Source organism: Periplaneta americana, chromosome 8 (assembly GCF_040183065.1).
Source record: "Periplaneta americana isolate PAMFEO1 chromosome 8, P.americana_PAMFEO1_priV1, whole genome shotgun sequence".
NCBI lineage: Eukaryota > Metazoa > Arthropoda > Insecta > Blattodea > Blattidae > Periplaneta > Periplaneta americana.
Window position 1 is genome coordinate 83,595,187 of NC_091124.1, and position 27,095 is coordinate 83,622,281.

At 35.6% G+C, this 27,095-nt stretch overlaps 1 protein-coding gene across 2 annotated transcripts in view; it reads left to right on the top strand.

The window, feature by feature from the left end:
• Nucleotides 1–27,095, top strand: part of LOC138704826 (short-chain dehydrogenase/reductase family 9C member 7-like) — a 67,725-nt gene that overhangs the window by 26,439 nt on the left and 14,191 nt on the right. For both annotated transcript variants that reach the window (XM_069833117.1, XM_069833118.1), the window contains exons 2-6: nucleotides 955–1,181; nucleotides 4,845–5,063; nucleotides 12,793–12,975; nucleotides 17,485–17,617; nucleotides 20,796–20,907. In XM_069833117.1, the coding sequence (XP_069689218.1) occupies nucleotides 971–1,181; nucleotides 4,845–5,063; nucleotides 12,793–12,975; nucleotides 17,485–17,617; nucleotides 20,796–20,907 (858 nt within the window). In that variant the 5' untranslated portion in view covers nucleotides 955–970. The remainder of the gene's footprint in view (nucleotides 1–954; nucleotides 1,182–4,844; nucleotides 5,064–12,792; nucleotides 12,976–17,484; nucleotides 17,618–20,795; nucleotides 20,908–27,095) is intronic.

Below are 27,095 nucleotides of genomic sequence, written 5' to 3' on the forward strand. Positions count from 1 at the left end.
CTGATGTTTTCGCAGTATATCAACTTTCTATTTTCTAATTACCAGTCCCGCTCAATGGAACTGAGGCTTAGTTAAATTTATACAGTCCAATTTATTCATATTTATAGTCTAACATGCATATGATTAATATTGCTTAAAACGTTCTTAAAAAAACTAAATAGAATAAGACAGAATCCTTAACAATTTATGAAAGAAAAGTATACCTGAAGCTTAAAAATATCAATTTCGGCCTACAGGAAAGAAAAACAAGGGGAAGACAAGGAGAACAAGAAAAATACAAGAAGAACAAAGATAATAAAAGGAGAACATGAAGAAGGCAAGGAGAACAAGGGGAATCAAAGAAAACTGAATAGCCGCCAGAACAAGATTGTAACCAGCAAATACGAAATTCTTTAAAAATGGAGAAAAAACAACACATTGTACTGTACATACTTTTGAAATTTTTAAAGCAAGATTGATAATCAGATACGTGTGTTGATTTTAATACAAGTGAAAGGTTTGTACATAGTGCATCATTAACAATCATTATTCACGAAAAATTCTACTCATGAGAAATGAGGGTTACAAATTTGTTCTGGGAGGCTATTCAATTGGGAAACGAGGGGAATATAAGGAGAACAAGAGAAAGATAGGGAGAACAAATGTGATGCAAGGAGAATGAGGGGGAACAAAAGAAGAACAAGGAGGTTAAATTTTTTATGTGACAATCAATTTCCAAGTAACCTCCCCATATCTAATGAGAGGGAAGACGTAGTTCTACGTCAGAATTAAGTTAACAAATAATCTTGAATTGATCTACTTTGTGTCAAGACAATTTATCGTTAGTTTAAAATTATTTTTTTTTTCTGAAGGATCACATTTATACCTTTAGGCTAAATATCGTAACCTTCAGAGTTATCTCTGAAAATAAGTAGACCCGATCTTAAATGGTTTAACTTATTTTGTTTGCTGCAGGTTATAGCACATAAAAATGTATATTTTCATCAACTTGCTAAAGAAGACGATAGTATTTGCAATCCTACTGTTATTCTTCAACGTGTTTATTACCAACAACCTGGTGTTCAATTTGGCGTTAACTGCGGCAGCGCTGTGGTGCACTGACTTCGTCTTCAGTGTCGTGTGGCATGTAATGCCGAAGGAGATGTTGGAAAACCTTGACGAGAAGGCTGTCTTTATCACAGGTAAGCACAACTATTTTTAAAATTACTGTACATCAAATGAATTTCTTTAGATTTGTGATTCCTTCTTAGAAGAGAAGATTGGTATAAAGACAAGAGGACCAACATTATTTATTTATTTATTTATTTAGCTAACAAAGTGAGTACAAATTAAATTTTTAAAACAAAAATGTTTCTAGCCACTACAGCAGGGGGCGTCAAGAGAGTACACTCTCGTGCGTACGTACAAGCCCTCAAGCCCTGACATAAGACTGTGGGCAAGGGTAGCTGCTTCCACAGTGGCGGAGCTAAGAACTTGTATGTGAACCAAATTTGTGATAAGAATATAAATTAATTTCAGCTTTTAATTGAAGCACACTCTCACTGTTAATTGCACTATACTGAAAACAGTACACTATACAATTTGGTACAATTAACTAACTATATACGACATAAACTTTTGTATGTTTGCACAACAATGAAACAAAACAAAATACTGTATACACTTTTATACAGATTAACATACTACGAAATAAAACTGTTCACTGTTTGTCTTCTTCTCATTGCTATACAGTGCAATTAACAAAATAAAACAACAGTACAAAAGTTGTTATTCAAATCTCTAATAATAGTACTATGTCTTATACATCAGAGATATGCGGCGATTTTTGCAGTTTTCTGTTAGTAAGCAGCTTTTCAATTCGTGAAGCTATTGTTTTAGTACCACCAAATTGCAAACATGGTTTCAAGTGTTCATTACTTAATTGGCTTCTGTGACGTGACTTTGTGAACTTCATTAAAGAAAACAGTGTTTCGCTTACGTAGGTTGTCCCGAACATGCACAACGTTCTTGCAGCGAGATTGTGCAGTTTAGGAAACCTTTCTCGTGGAAAACAAGTATAGAAATGGTTAATACTTTTTCTGTTTTGATACTTATCCTTTAGCTCAATATCGCTTTGTAAATCAAGTATTTCTAATTGTAGTTCAGCAGGAATATCCAGGACACTCATTCAAAAAGGTGTTGTAAATATCTTAAATTGTTGTTCAAGTTCTCTAATTTTCTGATATCTACGTTCGAAGTATTCGCGCAATTGTTGCATTATTCTTATATTCTTCCATGTCCAAGGCTTCTAACTGGTTCCCCATGTACATCCATAAATAAGACAATTTCATTCCTAAGTGGGAGAAAACGTTCCAGAACTTTTCCTCGACTTAACCACCTTACCTCGGTATGGTAGAGTAAAACTCCATATTCACTGTTAATATCATCACGCAGTGCTCTGAACTCCCTGTGATTAAGTCCTTTAGACCTTATGAAATTAATTGTTCGCACAACAACATCCATTACATTGCTAAGGTTCCTGGTGCAAAATGCAGTGCACCGGTGCCTCCAAACGACTCAATAGGTTCTACCACTGATAGACTGCAGTGTACAACTGTACTGCCCGCAGTGGAAGCCGTAAGCAGGCCTGTACGCCTTCTCGCGATCTTGGGTCGACCTGGCGGAGCCTGCACTACAGTAAGAGCTACGGTGTGGTCTTAGCCAATAATATAACATAAAATTTACAAATAAGTTACAGTTTACTAAATACAGTAAGTAACTTAATTCAAACCAATAAATAACACACAAAAGAAAAAAAAAAAGAGAAAAAGAGAGCGTAATATATATTGACAATTAGACAGAAGCAGTGATATTCAATAAAAACATGAATATAGTCGACAGAAATAAAAAGGTAAAACATACACACATTTGTTAGTATTATATCTGTAGTGCCTGGGAAAAATGACATAAGTCAGTTTCCACAAACCTTTTTTGATAATTTATTGACAACTTACACTGGTTTATGTCGATTTGAATTTTTTCTGCATGAATTATTGTCATGGGAGAAATACTTATGTCTCTTTTTCCAAGCAAGCAGATGTTCCGTAAGTTGTCAATAAATTATCAAAAACTGATTTATGTCACTTTCCTCAGGCACTGCAGATATATCATGAATCATTTTATAAATTTATTTTTTTAAAAGGTTCAATTTTAAAATATTTCAAATTTGGAAAATGGTTTGTAATTTTATTATTAAGTCTTGGGCCGAAACTAGCATTAAACATTAACTTTGTTGGAGTTTTACTTCTGAATAAGCTCCTATGCGTTCCAGTTCTTGATTTAACTTACTTTCTACTACTCTGGATAGAATAAATCCTCTACGATGTTAGGTAGAAAAGGATCAACTAAGTAGCTATAACTAGAAGATTCTAAAAATCGAATCCTATATTTGAACTGTTGGTTGAAACTCAAAAGTTGCAATTTACTTTTGCATAATAAAACTCTCTTTCTCTTCCGATTCTTTCAAAGACTCCTCAGTATAACCTGATGCCAGATTCATTAGGCGGCCCAGATTTGAATAATTTACAAAATGTTTGTCAATAATAATGACACGTAGTAGTTAAGAAAGCATTAGACAACCAAAGAATATTTTACAAATGGTTTACTTATGTTTGTTGCGATTCATAGTTGAGGATGTGTGTGTATGTAATGCCTATCCACTTCACTTGCGTGATTCGGGTTGCGCATACGGCGAATAGATGGCAGGACTATGACTCATTTTAAAATTGCACACTACTTCGACGGGACACGTTATGCATGATGTGTATCATATGAAGAGTTATGTCATGTAGGCTACTAAGGTGAGTGATTATGTAAGTGTTCGTGTAAGTGTAGTGTAGGGAATGGGTGAGGATGATGATAAAGGTGAGGAAGAGAGAAGGGGTGACCTGGTGTCGGCACGTAGCCTACTCCTGTCGAATAGCACCAGGGCCGCCAGGCTTAACGTCCCCATTCGATGGACGAATCACTATCAACAGTGACATATTATGCCTTCTCTTCATATGCACTGCGGAGAGATTCGGAATTTAATCCAGACATATTGGTGCACAATTTAGTGATTAGAAGTTGTGCACCGCCATCTCTCCTAGTCCCGAGGTAGAAATGTTACATACAAATTTCTGACCCTGCCGGGAATCGAACCTGGACCAGCTAGTCTGAAGGCAGACGCGCTACCACATACAGACGTGAACAAATTATTAGACTAAAACGTTTTCTTGGAAACATAATCTAATTCGTCATATCAACTATCAGAATAATTCACAGAGTCTCTATTGTTGTTAATATGATTGTTTACATCTTCTGGTATATTTTTCCAATGGTTAAGTATATTTTTTCTGGCTATGTTGATACTACAGGTGTTTTAATTATATACTGCAGAAGATATTCTCCCTAGGCCTGCAAGAAGACGGACATGAACGGAATTGAAAATCTGTGTTCTATACTGAAGAAGAAAGTGAACAAAAAGAGGCTTACAATAAAACATGGACTCATTTAAGCACTGTTTGATATCTGGCTAAATGATGCTGATATTCAAAGAAAGTGTCAAACTTTGATTTCCAGCATCCCTGACAAAATCAGCGTGTTAATAAAGAATAAGGGAATGTTCACAAAATATTAGTAACCACAAGACTCAATATTCTGTTCATTATAGCTGTGCAAAATACATTTCTGTTCATCATTTCTACCGATAAATACAGCTTCGTTGCACATATAATTAATTTAGTCTAATAATTTGTCCACGTCTGTAGTTAACTCGGTGGACTAGTTGAAGATGTATATTAATCACTTTATTTGTTGAAACACAGGTTGCGACTCGGGATTTGGCCATCAGCTCGCCATGAAGTTGGACAAATTAGGAGTAATGGTATTTGCTGGATGTCTATTTCCTGAGGGTGACGGAGCTTCACTACTGAAGAAATCTTGCTCCAATAGATTGAAAGTTATACAACTTGATGTAACTAAAGATGATCAGGTTGAGAAAGCTCTGGAAGCTGTCACATCTACACTACAGAATAAAAGTCAAAGTAAGTTATGTGCCAAACAACTGAACGATACTGATTCTATATGAATTTACACTCATAGAGTGTTCTAGTTAATTAATTCTGTAGTCATTATTAGGGCCTAGATTTTTTTAGCATTTCATAATCATCATTTTAGGCTTTATATATAGAGATGGTTTAGCTCTTTTAAGGATTTGATTTCTTCAAGCCATATTGTATTTGTATTAAATTGACAAATATTTGCATTAAAATGAATAACTATAGACGCAGATATTATATTTCCTCTCGGATGTCTTTCTCTTTCGGCTGAATTTGTAAACATATTACTCTGAAAGTGAACGGAAAATGGTATGATCTGGAGTTTTGCCTGAGGAATGAAAATCATCCAGAATTTGGACTAACGAGAAGAACGAAAGAGGACAGTGGACATATTTCAACTTTGCAGAGGGAAGCAACGAGAAGGCAACAGAGAGTTGACGTTAGCTACATAAGCGGAGGGAAGGAGCAGAAGAAAATCATCCCAACTTCAAGGACAGAACAAGTGACTGTCGCAGATCAACACATGGTAACAGGAGCGAATAGTAATGAGTTCAGGAACCCACATACTGACGTACGAGGAAGTGTAAATATGATGGGATAGCAAGGAGAAGACAACAGTAACGTGATCATGCAGAGTAAGCGGATTCCTAGTCTCCATACAATGGCGGTAAGGTTAGCGCACTCCAGAAGGAATGCTGACAATAACGGAACAAGGAACACGGGCGATAGAAAAAAGGCGAGGGGTGATAAAAAGAGAAACCAAGAGTCAGGAAGTGATAGGGAAGAAAGTAGTGTAAAGAATAAGAGTGTAATTGCAAGTGGAAATCTAGTATGTGATAGTGAAAGCGTGGGGGGGAAATAAAAGAGGAATAGAAGAAGAAATAAATAGAAACAAAGACAGAGATAGAAATAAGACAGAGACGAACAGTAAAGAAAGGTCAGAACCTGCGACAGCTGAGGATATGGCAGAGTTATTTGATATGTTTAAAAAACAATGTGAGGATGTGATAAAAAATGCAAGTAAAGTGAAATTGTAAATGATAGAGAAGTATAGGGGAGAAAGAAAGTGTATAAGCTGATGTGTAGATATAAATATAAGTATTTATAGGAAGTGAGAATAGTGACAATGGATTAGGTGGAAGCAGAATAGTGAGAAAGTGAAAGTGAGCGAAAATAGGAATGAGTGAAAATAGTGAGAAGGGGTTAAGAGAAGTGAACAAGTGACAGCATAAAATTAGTACTAACGTTTGAACGTTGGAACAGTAAATGAATAAAAGGTCAAAAAACAAATAGGTCAAATAATTCAATATGATAATATATAGAGAAGAATTGAAATTGAGATTTTAGTGAAAAGTAGTTAGAGGAAAAGGGGGGTGAGAAAGAAGTATATAATATTAGATATATTAGGATTAATGAACAAATAGAGAATAGCAAATGAAATATAGGAGAAATACTGAAGGGGAGATTGACCAAGTAACAAAAAAGTACATAGTGTAATTGGGAGTTTTGGTGTAGACGGGTACTGCAAATAATGTATTATTGTAATAATATGTTAATGGTGGCACCTGATACAGAAATGTGAGGTACACCATTACATGTAAAGAAGTGCTGTGAAGAAATATATATCAAATATCAAACATATTACTCCATCTTCATATCAAACTCGTAAAGGTTCAACGTCCTCTTCATTTCATCGGGCAGTTCACAGTTTTTTCATCCGTCTTGTATCATTATGTCATTATTCCCGCAGCTCGTTATGGTTTCTTTTTTATAATCATTATGATTTAACATCAGCCAGGGTTAACGAACTCTGTCCTCTCTGATATCGGTTGGAGATTGTCTGCATATCCCTACAAGGTTTTTAATTCAGTTTTATTCAGATATAATTATTTTTCTTCACAGACGTAACATGTTTATCACTAACAAAATTAATTTATGAATGGAGTCTATTTATTCGAATAATTTAACGTCAATTGGTAAATTTCAGTTATATGTACCTTATTACAAGTCGGATGAGAAATTAGGCACACCTACATGAAGCATTTATGGATAATAAAATTCATATAGTTTCATGATTTTAAATATTTAAGAACCATTATTGATAAACATCTGAAATGGAACTAACATATTAACTATCTTTGCAACAAATTACGTAGAATTATATATTTTTTGTTCAGTTACGAAATTACTTACCAGTAGATGTACTACGTAGAGTTTACCTTGCCTTATTTCAGTCTATAACCCAGTATGGAATATCAGGATGGGGCAGTACTTTTAAAACTAACCTTAATCCACTGAATTTATTACAGAGAAGAGTAATTAAAATATGTCTATTAATTATCCTGCCGGAAAATTGTTTTTAGAATTTTAAGTCTTGAAAATGCATCAAATTTATATCAATTTTATACATAAAAATCACACACATTTCAGACCATATACTCATAACACAAAACCAAAGGCATGGATACAATACGTTTGTTTGAAACTAAGTGTTTGAGGAGCACTGTTTTTCATCATAGTAGTAATATCGGGCCTAGAATTTATAACAAATTAATAAAGGAATACCCTCATCTACTTAACTCCAAGAATTTCAGATTTAAAAACATAGGGTAAAGGTTGGTAATATTGTGATACCAATACTATTACGATAATACTTTTTTAGATTTTTTTACAATTTTACTGAGCGAGAGAAGGACCGGTTTTGTGCAGAAACTTGTCCACAAACATTCCTTTAATACGTTGACGCAAAAAAAAACCGAACTTCCTCTCGCTCAGTAAAATTGAAAAAATTACCAAATAGTACTATCATAATATTATTAGTATCACAATATTATCACCTTTACCCTATGTCACAATTATTGATGAGTAATATTCAAATTCAGATGTGATTTTATTGTAATTTATGCATGCAACTTTATTATGTATCAAATACTCCCCTGAGCACGAGATCACTCTCTTTTAAGTGAGTGCTAGAATTTTTTAAATTCTCAATTTAATTATATTATATTTTCGAGCAATAAAATTATTATTAATGTTAAAAAATGAGGAAACTTTAATTTTGAACGTATTACATAACATTCGCTAAAGAATAGCATTTGATAGCAGGCGAATAAATGTTAATATGTTAAAGTGTTTATGAACTGCAGTTGGATACTTGTAATAAGTGTAGGCTAGTTGAAATTATTTTTCTGACTCAAGATATTATTTAAACAAAAATACTAATGAAATTGCTGGCTGACAAACAGACTGATTGAGTCACAGACAGATTGACTAAGTCACTGACTCACAGACAGACAGACTGACTAACTGACTGCTGACTAACTAACTAACTTCAAAATGACTGATTAACAGAGAGACTGACTAACTGACTGATTCACAGACAGACTGACTGACTACTGACTGCTGACTGACTGACTAACAAACTGACTAACTGACTAACAAGATGACTAACTGACTGACTAACAGACTGACTGACTAACTAACTAAATTCAGACTGACTGACTGACTGACTGACTCACAGACAGACTGACTAACTGACTACTGACTGCTGACTGACTAACATATTGACTGACTGACTGACTGACTAAAAATATGACTGACTGACTAACTAACTAACTTCAGACTGACCGATTAACAGAGAGACTGACTAACTGAGTCACAGACAGACTGACTAACTGACTACTGACTGCTGACTGACTAACAAACTGACTGACTGACTAACAAGATGACTAACTGACTAACAGACTGACTGACTAACTAGCTAACTTCAGACTAACTGACTAACAGACTAACTGACTGACTGATTAACAGAGAGACTGACTAACTGATGACTGACCGACTGACTAACAGACTGACTAAGTGACTGACTAACTGACTATCACACCAAATTCAATTTAATATGTTGATGCTCTTTTCCCAGAGAATAGGATAACAATAAGAAAAATAGAATTAGTTTATTATTGAATATCAGCCGGGAAAGTATCTATGAAATTATTCTCAAGCATCTCCAATATCACAGTATCGCAAAGTCTGAGCACAGTGATTGCCTTGCTGGGCATAAAGCCGAACGTGTGGAAATCTGCCAACAGAACCAACGATGATATTAGGAAGAATATGTTCAGTTATTGTATCGCATTGTGACAGTGGCGAGTCCTGGTGTCATCATTTTGATTCACACACCCATCGGTCTCGCATGAAATGAAAACAAACCCAATCTTCTGGCTATAAAGTTCAAGTTTCAAGGGAATGCAGGGAAGTCATGTTATCGGTTTTTTTTTTTTTCGATTAACAAGGTCCATTGCTGGTGGAATTTGTACAGCACGGACAATTTATCAACGCCCAGCGCTATGCAGACTCTCTAGGGTATCTCAGACAAAACATCAAGAGTAAAACCCCGGATATTCCGACAAGAGAGTTATTTTACTCCGTGGCAATGTTCGAACTCATATTTCCAGATCAAAAAGGAACGAGTTGTAATGGTTTCACTGGAAGACACTAACACAACCCCCTTACAGCCCAGACTTTACATACTTTTGGAGATTTGAAGAAAAATCTGAAGGACGAAGCGGTGCATAATGCTGTTATATAATGTTTAACTAGCAGGCAACAGGGATTCTCTGAAGGTGGTATCCGTCACCTGCTGTCACACTGGGAGAAATATGTTAAACGTGAAGAGTATTTAACAATAAATTTAAGTTCTTTCTTTCTTTCTTTCTTTCTTTCTTTCTTTCTTTCTTTCTTTCTTTCTTTCTTTCTTTCTTTCTGTATATTTTATTTCTTTTCTTCTCTTTCTTTCTATTAGCGACGAAAGAATTTAATTTGAACGACCTAGTATATGAGAAATGCGGACATTTAATAAAAACAGTAAGTTAACTAAACCATGTATGTGGGTCCCTACCACCAGAACATGGCGCGTCCTCAGGTTACAGATAGAGGAGACGGCCTCCAGATATGGAGGGTGGCTGCGAGTATATTGAATAAGCAGTAGTGGACAGCCGATAAGAGGTGGTCCTCCAGCTTGGGGATTGGGCGAAGGTCTAACAACCCATCACCGAAAAGAACAGCTTGTTACGGAACTATACAATAAGGGAAAACACGGAAATTTTACTTGAAGCAAGTAAAGCGATAGGTTTGGAAGTAAATCCCGAAAAGACAAAGTATATGATTATGTCTCGTGACCAGAATATTGTACGAAATGGAAATATAAACATTGGAGATTTATCCTTCGAAGAGGTGGAAAAATTCAAATATCTTGGAGCAACAGTAACAAATATATATGACACTCGTGAGGAAATAAAACGCAGAATAAATATGGAAAATGTCTGTTATTATTCGGTTGAGAAGCTTTTGTCATCTAGTTTACTGTAAAAGAATCTGAAAGTAGAATTTATAAAACAGTTACATTACCGGTTGTTCTGTATGGTTGTCAAACTTGGACTCTCACTTTGAGAGAGGAACAGAAATTAAGGGTGTTTGAGGATAAGCGAATCCAGAAATGAATATAGAGTGTTAGTTGGGAGGCCGGAGGGAAAAAGACCTTTGGGGAGGCCGAGACATAAATGAGAGGATAATATTAAAATGTATTCGAGGGAGGTGGGATATGATGATAAAGACTGAATTAATCTTGCACAGGATAGGGCTTATGTGAAGGCGGCAATGAACCTGCGGGCTCCTTAAAAGTCGTTTGTAAGTAAGTTGTAAGTTACCTAAATGTGTTTGTTACGGAGAAATTATTATCCACAGAATTAAAATAATATCCGTCCCGCGTCATAGCTGCATGGTCTAAACCAGTGGTCGTCAGCACTCGCTGAAATGGGTAACGGGCAAGCAGTGCATCGTAATATGCCCCGTCGTGCAGCAGGGAGAGGGAGAGAGTATAATCGCTAGCAGCCACGGAAGCGCCATAGTGCGGTCTATTATTCGCGGGTAAGAGACGCTAGCCCGTAGGTGCGCTGTACTGGTAACGGCTGGTCTAAACCGTCATGCCTTAAATTAGTGATACGAAATGAGCGATAGTTCAAGACTTCAGGAGAGAAGAAATTTTCTTATAAAATTTCGGCCAGTGAATGGGATTGGTGCCCACCCATCATGGTAATTAAACTGGGGAGCTACAATAGGTAGCGAAATCAGTTTTCGCAAGTCGGTTGCAACCGTTGGGAGGAGGGAGTATTCATCATGCTGACCACATGTTATACCTCCTTAGGTATGTGAACAAGGCCAACAGTAGACTGGTAGGCTCTGATCCTCCATGGGCTGTTGCGCGACGGATTTTGGATTTTTTAAACTGTAGGCCTAGTATAGGTTTATGTAAAGCTTATCCAATGAACAATCCCATTAATGTAGGCCTGGGTACTATTAACACAATCGAGTCACTGCAGATTTCACATTAACTCCTCACACCACCTTCCTCTGCTGAGACGAGTAGACGAAAAACGGTTTAATAATATAAATATTATGACACAAGTTATGCCATCATAGTAATCATTATGTTGTAGTTGGCATGGTAACATCTTACGGCACTGATGCAATAATGTGATATATTGTGCACGATTTTGACTAACAATAGATACAGTTTATAATGCTGATGTACAAGAATAGTGTTTATGTCATAATATGAGAGTAAGCAAATTTCATGCACTCATGGAAATTACACCCCTCGGCTTGCGCCTCGGGCGCTTAATATTTCAGTCGTGAATAAAATCCTATTTGATTCTCTTGCAGCATTACTATTATTCACTACCATAAAAATAGGGGTTTTCTAACCGGTTTTTCGTATTAAAAGTACGCCTTTTCTGAACACAGTGAAATAAAATTACTTTATCGCACTTGTGCCGCAAAACAACTTTATCGCACTCTTCATGGTCTACTATATAATGTAACATTAAATAACAATAGCGGTCTGTTTTTATGATGGCAAGTCTTTTTGTTAATTTAATAAATAAAATTACTCGTATTTTATGTAATCCTATCATTAAAACACGTTAGTTATGACGCTATAAATCGTGCACAATTGGCCTAATTTTGGCACTGGTGCCAGAAAAGGTTACATAGCAACTAGTATTCTATGACGTCATCATCGCCTTCACAACAGCATTTTATATGACGTATCTGTAAGAAAAAGATTAAAAAAAAAAAATAAATAAAACATTGTCTTAGAAACGGTTACTTAGCAACTATGCACTATATTGCGTCATATCCAGTATTCATGTCTCTACTATGTCATAACATTACACTTTATAAATTTATAATAGTTTTTTTTACACATTTTAATGCTAGAGTAGCGTAAAACGTATGTAATACGTGTATAATCTCAATATGAACACTAGTGAAAATTAGCACATGAGCTTATGCTAGAATTACCAAGATTATACACTAGTTACAACAATTACTACATTCTTGAGTGCACACTTTCGACACGCTCGTCATCTATGAAATCTGAAAATAATGGTACATCACGTCGAAACTAGTCATTATGGTAAAATTACTAACTTACTTTCAATAATAACACAGTGAAATTAAAAAGTTGTTTATTTAACAAATATACAGATCATTAAAAATAAAATTATGTAAGCAACATGTATTGTGGCGTAGACCCTCATAACGTAATTTTAACATGAACTGTATCCTTTCCACTCATGCAAAGAAGTTTTATTTTACACACAAGTGGCATAAATAACTACTAATTTGTGTAACAGAGCTTGATATTCACTTTCAGATCTGTGGGCCGTCGTCAACAACGCTGGAATCGGTTCATTCAGTGAAATGGAGTGGACTCCTATAGAAGAATATAACAAGATAATTGACGTCAACGCTATTGGACCTATCAGAGTTACGAAGGCATTCCTGCCGTTATTGAGGAAGTCCAAAGGAAGAGTTGTAATTGTTACCAGTATTATAGGTATGATTCACTTGCATGGTTTTAACGAGTGATCCAATTGGACTATTGTACATAAAAATATCTATAATACTTTCTCCTACTTCTTTAAAAATAAAGAAATGCTTGAAATGAAGAACGAAATCACTATAATTGATCAAATATTAACTTTATTTATAAAATAATACTTGTTTTCTGTTTGATACACTGTAAGCTAAAAGTGCGGACTATTTTGAGTTCGAGCCACAAAAGAAACAAATAATTTTCCTTAATCTGCTATTGATTGCCTTTATGTTTGTCTGTCATAATACTTTGGTCTAGATGAATAAATAATTAATCTGAGATTATGTAAAGAAATCAACCTTCAGTAAAGCTTAACTTAGATTTTTGGTCGTATAAACACTAATCTACTAATACAAGATTATTTCGCCTTGATCTAAGATCAAATCTAAGTGGCAGTTTTTTCTCAGTTGAAACTGGTTGAAGTTATTAATTTGTCAGAAGGTAAATATCGGTAATCATTTATTAAAATAGAAAAAGAATAAATACTGTTCCTGCAAATAAAATGGTTTGAAATTAATTTGTATTTACAGAAAGGTCGGTATTAATATTTTACATATACTGGGTGAACAGTATAGAGCAGAACTCGCGCGGCCTTTGAGTTCCCCACCTCCGCGCGCATAGCCGTGAAATCTGTTCTGCTCTATACTGCTCACCCAGTACTAATGTAATTACTCCCATGACGATACAACGTTGAATGTTGGGTTGTAAGTTATGTTATTTCCAGATTTTATGTTTCTTTGTGTCTTCATAACACAACATCAGACATTTTCAATCTCATGGAATAATTACATTCTGCAGCTGTTTGTCTTCAGACCTCAGTCTTTTATTTGGTGGAAACTTAATCTGCTTTTTATTCAGAACAACATATATTTGTTTAACAGTAGTTTCAACCAACACTTCTCCATCACTCTTCATTTTTTAAATTTGCTGCTAACATTCTCTTGTTCATCTGTTCTTCCATGTTTATTTTTTGGTTACGCTTTTTCAATTTTATAGTCCTATTATTGCTTTTGGCCACCTGAGTATTGTTTGGGTTTTGTTGACTCCCAGATTTTCATTATTCCATTATTATTTTTAATTTTATATTCCTGTATTTCATTTCGATAACACGAGTGCTGTTTTGGGTTCTAATGACACGTAAATTTTCATTGGCCAAATTATTTTTCAGTTTTATAATAATGTCTTAGATTTCAGTCATCTTAGTACTGTTTTGGGTTTTGGTGACTCCGAAAGGTTCATTGTCTCAATTACTTATTAAATATTTTATAATCCTGCCTTTGATTTCGGTCATCCGAGTACCATTTTGGTTTTTGGTGACTCCGAAATTTTTGCAGATATCTGTTGTTTTGATAATGGTGTAATTTAATTTGTTCTATTGTATCCTGAACTTTTACGATTTTCTGGTAATGTTTTTTTTTTTTTTGTCTATATCATTCAGGAAAGCCCATCAGATGTCTCAAGGACCTCATTTATACAGGTTTCAGTCTTTTTTTTATCCAATTCACTTACGGTCTAAGTTTAACTTCCATATCACAAAGTTTATATTTTTTGTCCAATGGCAGGGCCTTTAATTTGCCGCCATTCGCTTCAATTCTAAGAGCGAGCTTATAGATGTCGCTAGTGCCGAGAAACGTAGACCACATAGTTCGTTAGAGACTATCCAGATTGCACCACAGGCTGGACCACGGACATGCCGAACTCAAGTTATCAATTCAGGATAGATCGGGATTTGAAGCCAAGCTCCCTGTAAGCCCAAAGCGCTAGCACTGAGTCACCAAGGCTGTAATATTTCTCTTCATTTCTGTCTTTACACTCCCCGCTTTTAAATCTAACAAGACGGAGCCTTCTCCTTAATTACTTCATAATCGCTTCCTCATCCCATGAACTCTGGTCTCGAAACAACATTGTAATAATAAATTGATAGTCGTAACGATTCATATATCAATATAAAAGTTGTTGAAATTGTAACGAGTAACAATGTCATTACAGAGAATCCGATTCATTTGGAAATTAATTCCACACTTAAATACTTCGGAATTAGACGATGTTGAATTAACTATTTCTGTCTTTATATTCCCCGCATTTATTAAACATCCCATTTATGTTGTACGAATAATAATTTTGTATTAATGTGAAATTAAGTTGAATATTTCGTTAAAATGTTTACATATTTTACTGCACATATTCTCAACCTGAGCGGAACAACGTGCCTCTTACTGCTTGCGTGACTGTTCAGTTAGATTTGCTTTATTGCACACTGTGAGGTAATCGCCAATGCCACTGTCTAAATTTATAACTTGAGTGTGATTAATATTAAGTAAAAAATTAAGCACACTGCAAGAACTTCGCACTTCATTGCCTGTTTTACTTTCGTAATGAATTATATTTTAAATTTATTTACAAAAAGATGTGCGATTGGTTTAAACATGCACTAAAACCAGACGTAAATGCAAGTTTGAACCAATAAATTACTGAGATTTGCGATAGATTAATTAGTTTAGGAAATTGTATATTTATTATGTATAACTACTTTGTAAATATAGCTAGATCATTTTTAAATTAAGATTATACTTTTGTGAACTAATACCAATACATCCATCTATTTACAAAAAGATGTAAACGCATTTGTACTCAGGGAGAAACTGTGTATATATAGGGTGTTTAAAAAATACGGGGCATAATTTCAGGTATGTATTTCCCACGTGTAGACAATCAAAATAGTTCATTACAACGTGTGTCCGGAAATGCTTCATTTCCGAGTTATGGCCTTCAAAAACATTGAAATTCACCGGAACGTTTTTCTTTCCGCAGGTCGTTGTCATTACAGAAGATGTTCAAAATGTCCACCTCCTGCTTGAATACAGACCTCACATCGATGTCTCATTGACCTGCGAACACGATCCCAAACTCCAGGAGTATTGCGTATGTCCTCAGAACATGCCACAATTCGATTCCGAAGGGATTCCAAATCAGGCACCGGAGACGAATAGACCAATGATTTTAAATGGCCCCACAAGTAGAAATCGAGAGGGTTCAGATCGGGTGAGCGTGGAGGCCAAGCAATTGGGCCACCTCTACCTAGCCGTCGATCCAAGTACCGGCGAGCCGTACGACTGAAGTGTGCAGGAGCGCCATCATGCAAGAAGTGAATGTGTTGACGATTGATCAGTGGAGTGTCTTCTAAAACATGAGGTATAGTGTTTTCCAGGAAGTTTGTGTACGCCTGCCCCGTAAGTCTGTTTACAAGTACATGGGGTCCAACTAATGGATCACCAATGATACCGGCCCACATGTTGAGGGAGAACCGCACCTACGAGTAGTGATGAGACGGAACAGTTGCACGTGGGTTTTCATACGCCCATACATGCTGATTGTGGAAATTTGTTATGCCATCTCGTGTGAACTGTGCTTCATCTGTAAATAATACTAAGGCAGGAAAGTTCGGATTTACACCACACTGCTGCAAGAACCACTGACAGAACCTAACTCGTGCAGGGTAATCTGCTGGTGACAGGGCCTGTACACGTTGCAAATGATAAGGATACAATTGATACTCTTTCAACAGTCTCCAGACAGTCGTATGAGGAACATTGACTTGCAACGCTACCCTTCATGTGCTGATAGAAGGAGTCATGTTCACAGAATCCAGAATCTCCTACTGTACTTCTGGAGTTGTATATCTTGGTCGTCCCCTTCCCAAACCAGGAGAGTTAAATTTTCCATACTCGCACAGACGATAATGGGAGACGTACAAATGTCTTCCGATCTGGACATTGTCGCTGTGGGTACCTCTCCTGGTACAAACGACGAGCCAGCGCAGCATTGCCGTCCGTCTTACCGTACATGAAGTGTATCTCTGCCAGTTCTTGATTTGAATACATGTCGCACAGTCTAACGCCTACACAACACTGAATGTAACCTTCGCCTCGGAATGAACTGTCAGAGTGCCCTCTTAATGTCTCCTTTGACGGCAACGACCTGCGGAAAGAAAAATGTTCTAGTGAATTTCAATGTTGTGAAGGCCATAACTCGGAAATAAAGCATTTCCGGACACATGTTCTAATGAACTATTTTGATTGTCTACATGTGGGAAATACATACCTGAAATTATGCTCCGTATTTTGAAACACCCTGTATATATATCTGCGTGTGTGAACCATCTCATTCCTTGTTACTACACTATTTAGATTGTTATAGAAAAATTGTTACTGATTAAATTAAATGTTTTAATATAAAATATTATAATGTTTTTTTAAGTAACTTAATTCATACGTCTCAATTTTTTCGTGGTTATATTATTTTGTCTGGGCGCATATGATATTTAATTTACCATAACTAACAGCGACTGAGTCTTAACATTACAACTAGACTACGTTGCTTAAGCGCGACTGGCTCGTATTGTTCTGGCCGGCTAAGAAACGTTTCACTTTAGAATGGTGTATTATATATGTATTTGTAACTTCTTTCAAGGTCGTACAGCATTGCCAGGACTGTCACCGTACAGCATGTCGAAATATGCAGCAGTGGCGCTGGCAGATACTTTGAGACGAGAGTTATCCAAATGGTCCATTTCCGTTCACACCATCCAGCCTTGGCTTTACAGGTAATGTTACTGTTGTGAAAGTGCTAATTATACTCCTGACAATTTTCAAATCGAATTAGTGATCACAAGTTATGCATTGTACAGTTAAAATGTAAGAAATAATACATAAAAAGTGACAGGTGACAGGGGATTCGTATGACCCCTATAATTGCGTGAGTTTATTGTGATATGTACATTTTTAAGGAATTGGTTCTTATTTGTAAGGATTGTGAATGTGATTGATAGTGAAAAACATATAGGTAATGAAATTTATGTATTATGTTATTATTGTTAAATATGTACCATAGGCAGGGTGCAACTGAATGACTTTTTCAAAATTTGGGGGGATGTAGAGGGGTGATATGGCGAAGATTTTTCACCCAGGAACCTATGACTGGAAATGAGATTTGGAGTATTTACAGCACAGAGGCTTCTTTTCCTGCTTTTGTGATGGCGAACTTTCTACGAATTCAGTAGGCAAAATAAAAACATCAGAGTAGTTTGAAGAACTTTGAATTTCACATTTGAAATAAATATTCAAAGTGACGACAGCCAACTTCATTACATAGCGTGCATCGACGAACCATGTTTCCTCTTACTCTCTGGAAGATTCCACGCTCCCCTCTTATGGTATCGATCGCAGGAAATATGCTGTAAATATGCGCTCAGTAAGCTAATTTACTGTTTCTACTAGTGTTGCATACATAATAGTCTTTACGTAGCTCCATAAGAAAGTCAGGAGAGGTGAGATCGGGGGAGCGCGCAGGCCAAGGTTCCAGTTTCTCTCACTTGGCGATCAATATGAAGGAAATGACAAAGCTGATACAAGTAAAGATACCACTGCTTTAGCGTTATTTACGTTTTGAGACAGGCTCCTCCTGGAACTGGCTCACGAGTTAAAAAAAATGCTGTAGATACTCCAATTCTCATTTCCGGTCATGAATTCCTGGTGAAAAATCTTCACCATAACACCCTCTACATCAGCGGTGACCAAAACTCGAACTGCAGTGATTACATGCGACAAACAGCCTATGAAGTAAGGAGACGGAGGAAAGGTACTTGGCATTAAAACTATAACCAGTGGTGGTTCCTATACTAACATCTTGATCAATCTCGCGGATAAAAATCTCAAGCTTTGCTGTATCAGTAATGTCACTGCTGTCATCAAGAGTCAGTGAATAATATACGATTTTTTTACTTATTTTTTTAACCTTCCTCTTGAATACAATCAGGAATTTTCTAAATTCTTCTCTCGATACTTGGTCCAGAAATTCGTATAGTTTTTCAAAATTAAAAACGTCTTATGGACAAGTTATTTAATCATTACTCTTTTGAGAAATTGTTCTATTAAAAGGCTTTAGAGCACGAGATATTTCAAATCCCATTAGGTAACTGAATTCCTTACATTTATTTATCTCATCTTACTCTGCCTGGCTATGATTTAAGTCATGCCAATTCCAGGCGTTTAACACTTCTTTGGCACATAATAGTGAATCAATTTTTCTACAATATTATTAATTATTAAATGAATAACTAATAAACAGTTACCCTCATCTAAAGAAGAAGATTAAAATTTAGATAAAACCTAATAATTTTATTCTTCTAGGGAGAAGATCTAAAAATATCAATATTCATGCACGTACAGAAGAATTATAGAAGCACATACTTAGTGGTCAGTAATTAATAATAATAATAATAATAATAATAATAATAATAATAATAATAATAATACATTATTCAGCATGACAATTAATGTTTCTATACACTCCTAATCGAACCGTTGAGTAAAGTAAACATATTCCATTTTGTCCGACAGAACAACAAAAAAGTTCTTCTCATTCTTTACGAAACCACCTCTTACTGCTTGTAGAGACAGAGTTTGTAGAGCGACATGATATCGCCACTGCTTGCCTTCAGTCCGTGAATGGAAAACGCAGCAATGTACAGGAAACTCCTCGTACCCGTTTGAATGTCTGTGATTACACGATGTACAGTAATCACGACACCCACTTTGGTCACCGCTGCTCTACATCCTCTCCAATTTTTAAAAAGTCACATTGTTACAGCCTGTATATGTACAAGTGTTTAATATAACTATAGTACTGGATTAAATTTAATCTCAATGATCCATTGCTAAGCAAGTGACGTCAAAATAGTGTGATTAATTCATTGCTGTTGCTAACCAACTGACTCCAGTTGTTCAAATTTTCGTAACATTTTAATTATTTGAAGTTGGAGGATAAACGTTTCATATTAAAATGTGATTCGAATCCTGGCAAGGAATATAATATTGATAATGTTCTATATGCATTGCAAATTTTGTACTTGTCCTTTATTTATTTATAATATAAGGTTTCAATGACTCGACTGGGAGCGAATTATTAAAGAATCACAAGGTTTAATATTAGCTATTATACGAATCGTTGTTATTGCTACTGTGTTTGGAAGTTCGATCTAAGTGGTAATTATAGATGTTAGGACAGAAAAAATACGAAAACGTAATAGGCTCTATTATATAGCAGACAAAATACTCGTCACTGTCCTCATGTGTGTACTTGAATCAAGTTTTTACCCTTAAAGTGATAGGAAGGCATAAAGTCATTGAAATGCCACCAAGATCACCTAATCTCACCTCATTGATTTTCTAGTGTATGGGAGAAAACTAGACACTCTTGAAGAGTCTAAGGATTACATTGAGCACGTCTCCGAGTTTTTCGATAGAAATACTGAGCTATGTTTTCGTGTGTGTCAAGAGTGTTCCACACAGATTCTAACTGTATGTTAATGCGAAAGGAAAACATTTTAACACCCAGAAGAACTGAAATCATCTAAGTAACAATCACAGAAAATAAGAGCAATGTTCGGTGTAAAGTGACTTTTGCTTCACCCGGTACAGTTGATGTTAAGTGAAAGAACTGAAATTTTAGTGTATGTATTTTCAAGAACTGGTAATTATAACCTATACACAATATATTGCACAGAAACGGGAGAAACTATATATTTGATCTAGTTTGTCATAACAATTTTCGGGGGATAATTAATTTTTTAATAGCGGGAAATTCTCCCGAGTTATCTCTCAACTCCATTACTAGCATTAAAGTTTTGAATTCACATCATACTGCAATAGGCCTATAAATATAGTTTTATGTTATATCTACTACTATGTTATATCTTACAAGGAATTGTGTCTATGTTGCAGGACTAACATAACAAACCCAGAAGTATTTGATAAAAGTACACTAAAGATATGGGAAAGTGCTCCAAAAAATACTCGTGAGGCTCATGGAGATGGATATTTGGACAACTTCAAGGTATGAAATATTTCTACATAAATAAATATTAGGTTTCATTGCAAACCGCTTCTTTGTGTACAAAATTACTTTTTTCACTTTCTTATTCCTCCATTTTTATGTGGAAGGCCTATCTATTACGTCACACCAATTTTATACTTTTCTACTTCATAAGTCTCTAAGTTCTTTCAACGGAAAGTAAAACCGGAGTGACACAAGTGGTCACTCTGTATATATTTAATTTCATATTTTAAATTGCATTTTTATATGTTAAACATAAGAATTGGACATGTTCCTTATTCTATGCTGTAAAGCAACTAAGAATTTTATGGAAAGAATAAATTTATCCATCTGTCCGTCCCTCCCTCTGTCTTTTGTCTGTCTGTCTGCCTACTACCTACGAAGGAGTATTGTACAGAAAAAAAACTTACATAGGAATTAAGAGTGAATAGAATTGGATTTTTGGTGACTATTTTGATTTATTTTGTTTATATTTTTCCAATTTATTCTTTGTTTTTCTCTTTAAAATGGTATATCACATATGATTATACTAGGTCTAAAATTATATCCATGTTAATTTTTAGTTTTTCTGAAGAGAGCGCTGAATGCCTCTTATATGTCTTATTTTGACACTCATTTTCCGTAAGTTCAGTTTTTTTTTCACTCAAAAGGAACCTTTCCTCAGCTTATATTTAATGTAGAACAGCTGAAATTTTCAGAAATTGTTTATTTTGATGTTTTACGTGCACTGAAACAATGTTTTGTAAATATTTTGAACTTTTGAGACGTTATAGGGGTTAATTTACTGGAAATCGTCGAAAAAATATACGACTGAGGAAACAATTATCAGTAAGGAAATAAATTAAAGGAAAACTAGCGTTTCAGCATAAAGTCAAATTTGTGTACAGATTTAGAAAAAAGTTTTGTCACACAGATACTTTATAAGTCCCAGAAAGGAGGCAGTGCGCATGATCAGAGGACGTGCGACCTGGTTCACAAGAGCAGGAATAGTTGAGGTAATAAAATTAGTTTTGTTTCGTTGTATGTCTGATCATGCGCACTGCCTCCTTTCTGGGACTTATAAAGTATCTGCGTGACAAAACTTTTTTGTAAGACTGTAGGGTAAAGTTTGGTAATATTGTGATACTAATTACATTATGATAGTTCTTTTTGAGAATTTTTTACAATTTTACTGAGCGAGAGGAAGATCGGTTTTTTTTCGTCAACGTATTAAGGGAATGTTCGTGGACAAGTTTCTGCACAAAATCGGTCCTTCTCTCGCTCAGTAAAATTGTAAAAAAATTCTCAAAAAGAACTATCATAATATTATTAGTATCACAATATTACTAACCTTTACCCTATAAGAGTTACAAAAAGCAGCTAGATAACTTAAACAATTTTTGAGAAAAGTTCCTTATATAAGACATAATTTAACATTACTTTCAAGATAAGCAATTTTGTATCCCCTTACTCTTATAACTATAGTTTAGCTTAATAGGAATTATATGATTGTAATAAACGTGGAGAATGAAATGATTACTAACTGACTCAGCGTTATTTTCCCTGGAAATGATGCATGCATACATGGCATTTAAGCCGAATAAATTACAAATAAACAATCTGACAGAAATACTGTGTACTTCTGTCACTATAAATTTCAGTTGATGAGGAAACCATTAACAACTTGAAAGTTGGTAGCTATAAACAAACAAACATATATCAGTTGCGTGACAGCCCATCGAGGATCTAGGCCTACCAGCCGACTTGTATGTGACCTCACGTCTATATGCGTCAGCAGAGGTGGACTTTCATTCAATTAGTATGGCGGTAACGTGTGTTTAGCGTGATGATCCCTCCAGCCATTACAACTGGCTTGTAAAACGCAATTTTACTATTCACTTTAGCTCGCCAAAGTCATCACGATACTGGGTAGAAACCAGTCCCATACACTGGCCGAAATTTCATGAGACAAATTTATTTTTCCCATTGAAATTCTAACAAGGGACATCTTTGACCTAGAAAGATCGGAACCGCACGAAAACATGCTTAGAATAACAATCGATCATAAACAAAACAGTGGTGTGTGTCATTTCCATGCAAAACTCCGCACTTGTCTGCTAGCGCCATTAGACGGTGGCATATTGTAGCTGCACTAACCGGTGCTCCAGTTGCGTGAATGGTATCGCTGCAGTACGTATTTGTCTCTTGGAGTGTTCGCAAGCGGTTTACTGTGTAAACTATGTACAGTGCAGTGATATCATGAAGAGAATTAATCCTATTAATGCGGTCCAAATATTAGGGACAAAGTTGCGACGTGCTGAATATGGAAATGACATCGGAGCTGAGCATATGGAGTTCGCGGATATAGGCCTATTATATAACATAATTTGAAGGATATAATACCTTCAGGGAGGCCGAGATGTAGATGGGAAGATAATATTAAAATGGATTTGAGGGAGGTGGGATATGATGATAGAGAATGGATTAATCTTGCTCAGGATAGGGACCAATGGCGGGCTTATGTGAGGGCGGCAATGAACCTCCGGGTTCCTTAAAAGCCAGTAAGTAAGTAAGTAAGTAAGTAAGTAAGTAAGTAAGTAAGTAAGAAAGTAAGTAAGTATTATATAACATAATAATTCAGAAATATAATGGGGATGACACAGAAATACATGACATTACGCTGGATAGATACATTAATTTTGAAGGATAGGAGGAACCTGAACCTGAAAGTGGCTGTTCAAGCAGTACACGACGTTCATCTCCAGAGCAACAGGAACAGTCAAGTCAAAGTGAGTACGAACTTTCTCCACCCAAAGTCGAGGTCCAGTGTATTAGAAGATATTGATAACAGCATACTAGAGAACATTTGTGAAGACAATTACAATTGTGGCTTCAATTCCTATAGCAAACTAATGAAGCGCTATAAGTCCATTAATAGTAAATCAAATTGCTCATTAATTCTAAATTATGTGTCTAACAAACGGCGAGCAGAAGCTTGTTTCAAAGGAAACAGACTGTCGCAATTACAAACTATAAAAGAGCATGTAATATCGCAATTTGATAGTGCAAGGAGGTATGGATCTACAGTTCTCTATTGGCATTTGCGGATGTGGGCACTGGAAGCGGCTAAAATAGTTGGTTTGAACAATTTCAAAGCTTCCATTTCCTTTATCGACCATCTCAAGCGTGAATATAGCATTTCATCTAGGCATATTATTACATTTGTCACACGTAAGAAGAAGATAATAGTATACGTCAGAAGGCACAACAGTTTGTGGAGGAAGTGAACATGTTTATAAGAGAGGAGGGTGTGGAGAAAGGTAATGTTTGGAACAGTGACCAGAGTCAATTCCAGTATGAAATGTCTTCAGCATCAAGGAGAGAAAATTACAGCTAGTGTGTTGCAGTCTGCATATAGCTCTACCCACAGCTCCACGATTGATGTGGCTTTATCAATGACAGGCAGACTAGCAAACAAATTGTACATCTGTTTTCAAAAGACGCAAGGCACTTTCGGCCCAAATATTTCAAAGAAACTTGAAACAACCTGTCCACGAAACATTCATGTGGAGGCAAGCAAAAGTGGAAAAATGACTAAAGAACGCATGAAAATTTTCTAACTTCAGTCCTTGGCGAACATGTAACAAGTGAAAACAGCCTATTGTTGTGTGATTCCTGGTCAGGTCATACAGATCGTACCCTTCTAGATGCAAGTTTTCCAAACAAAGATGTTATGCTGAAGATATTATTGAAAACAACAAAATATTGTCAGCCCCTTGATGTTTACTTCTTTCGGCAATATAAGCTCTATATTACTCGTAGAAGGATTACTGATTTTGTAAGACTACAATGTGCCAAACCACAAGTGAGGATACATGATCGTTATTTCATCATGAAACTTCACTCTGTGTTTAACACCTGTTGCACCTATGTATAAGCCTATGTTGCAATATGCTTGGCGAAAGCCAGGTTATGACAATGACATACCAACTTCATCATTTGAAAATGTAATTAGTGTGACTTTTGTAATTGGTCTGCGTGAATTCGAAAATGATTTGGAATGTGATAACGTGGCTTTTGTGAGGTGTGCACATTATTCTCTTCCATTTCGCTTTAACCACTTCATCGAAATCCCGCATCTGCACTTTGAGGACTAATATAAGCACTATCAGGTGTGTGGTACTGCTGTATATGTGTGTTTTGCGCTATTATAAGTGAAGAGCACAGGAAAAGAACGTGCTTTGTCCACTTTTTTTCAAAAGTGAGTTATGCATGCTATGAGATGCAGGATTCCATGTAGTTTAAAGTTATTAATCGACCAATGTCATAATGTGAATAGTCGAAGTGCTACAAGAGATTTTAGATTTGGCGTACAGGGAAAGAACGTGCTAAGTCCTCTCACTACAGGGAAATAATGTGCTCTGTCCTCTGTTTCTGTGATTTAATTTTTAGTTTCCTTACGGATTGGCATGCATGTTATAGCAGGAAGAAGGGAATTGGAGTAAAAATAATATTCCATTTTTTTTTTCATTATTGTTATAATGAGAAAATTCGTTCTTGCTGCATAAACTTTATGTACAAGTATAAATATTTTTAGTTTGAGAAATTCAGTTTAGAAGTATAAGTGTTGTAAATTTGTCACTTAAATTTTAATATTATTATTAAATAATATTATATTATTGAATGTTGAGTACTTCATCTGAGGATGGAACTCAGAGACCTTCGACTTCTAACAGTGTTAAGAAAAAGAAAGTACGAGGAAGAATGACTGCAGTCATGAAGAAATTAAGGTTTCAATCACATGAAGTAGGAGAAGACTGCAACTGTTAGTTAAAGTGTTTCGAGGAAGTAAGTGCTGAAGAAAGATCAAGTATTATAAGGCAATTTAATGATTTAGAAGACTGGAATCAACAATCATTACATATGACTGGGCTCATTACAATAATTCCAGTTTATCGAAAGCGATCAGTCATTACAGCAATGGAAGGACCAATAAATTGTATCTCCCAGAAGAACTATCAGTGAAAAAGATGTATGAAATGTTCAAGAAAAAATACCAACATTTGATAATTCCATATGAAACATACAGAATAATGTTCAACACCAAATTCAATATAGCATTTGGATATCCAAGGAGTGATACATGCATGTGATAAGTACACAGCTGAGATGGAAGTGCTGAATGCAAGACTGACTGAAAATAATTTAGATGGCAACATGAAGAAACAAGTTTTGGAATAAATTAATAAGATTACCAGTAACAACAAGGTCCATAAACTCAAAGTTGAAATATTTTATACCAGAAAGAGGAATGCTCGTTTAAGAAGTCGGAAGTTTGAAGAAACAGAAGCAATTTTCATGGACTACGAAAAAATGTATCCTTACCGTACATTAGTATCAATGATGTCTATTAGTATTACAGAAGGCAATTATCTGTTTACTCTTTCAATATTCATCAAATTTCAGATGAAACTTCAGTGTTTTGTAGTTGTACTGAAGATAATGGTAGAAAAGGAGCCAATGAAGTCGTATCCTTTTTAAATCACTTTGTGACAGGAATAATGGACAATAAAGCGGATATCTTGAAAATTTTTGTGATTCATGTTCAGGCCAGAGCAAGAATTATATTGTTCTGAAGTATCTTAATTATCTTGTGAACGAATTTAAACTTATGAACAGAATGAAACATTCGTTTATGGAATGTAATAAAATATAGGACTAACTAATACAAAAGCAGTAACAGAACTTCCAATGGGTTGGGTGCGGATCATGGTACAAGCTCGAAGTAAACCTACGCCTTTTGATGTTGTGGTGTTCAATCAAGATATGATGGGAAGTTGGGAGTCATTTCTGCAGAAGAAATATTTGAGGAAATACTCAATTCTTACAAGGCCCATCAGAGGGGTAATCATCACAAAAGAACACCCTCACCTCATTCAACATCGTGATATGTGTAATGGAACTAGGATTTCATCGGTGGTGAGAGCTTCACTGCGATTTCGAGAGCAGCAATCTGAAGAATACCCATGTCCTGCTTACAGAGGCAAAACACAAATTATTTTGAATAATTTATTTTATATCTGATAATAATTTAAATATCGGTAACATTATTTCTAACAAAGAAACTTCTCTGGTAATATCGAAGGAAAAGTATTAGGACCTCCAGATTTTGAAGGAATTTCGTGGACACGAAGATAGAGCGTTTTACA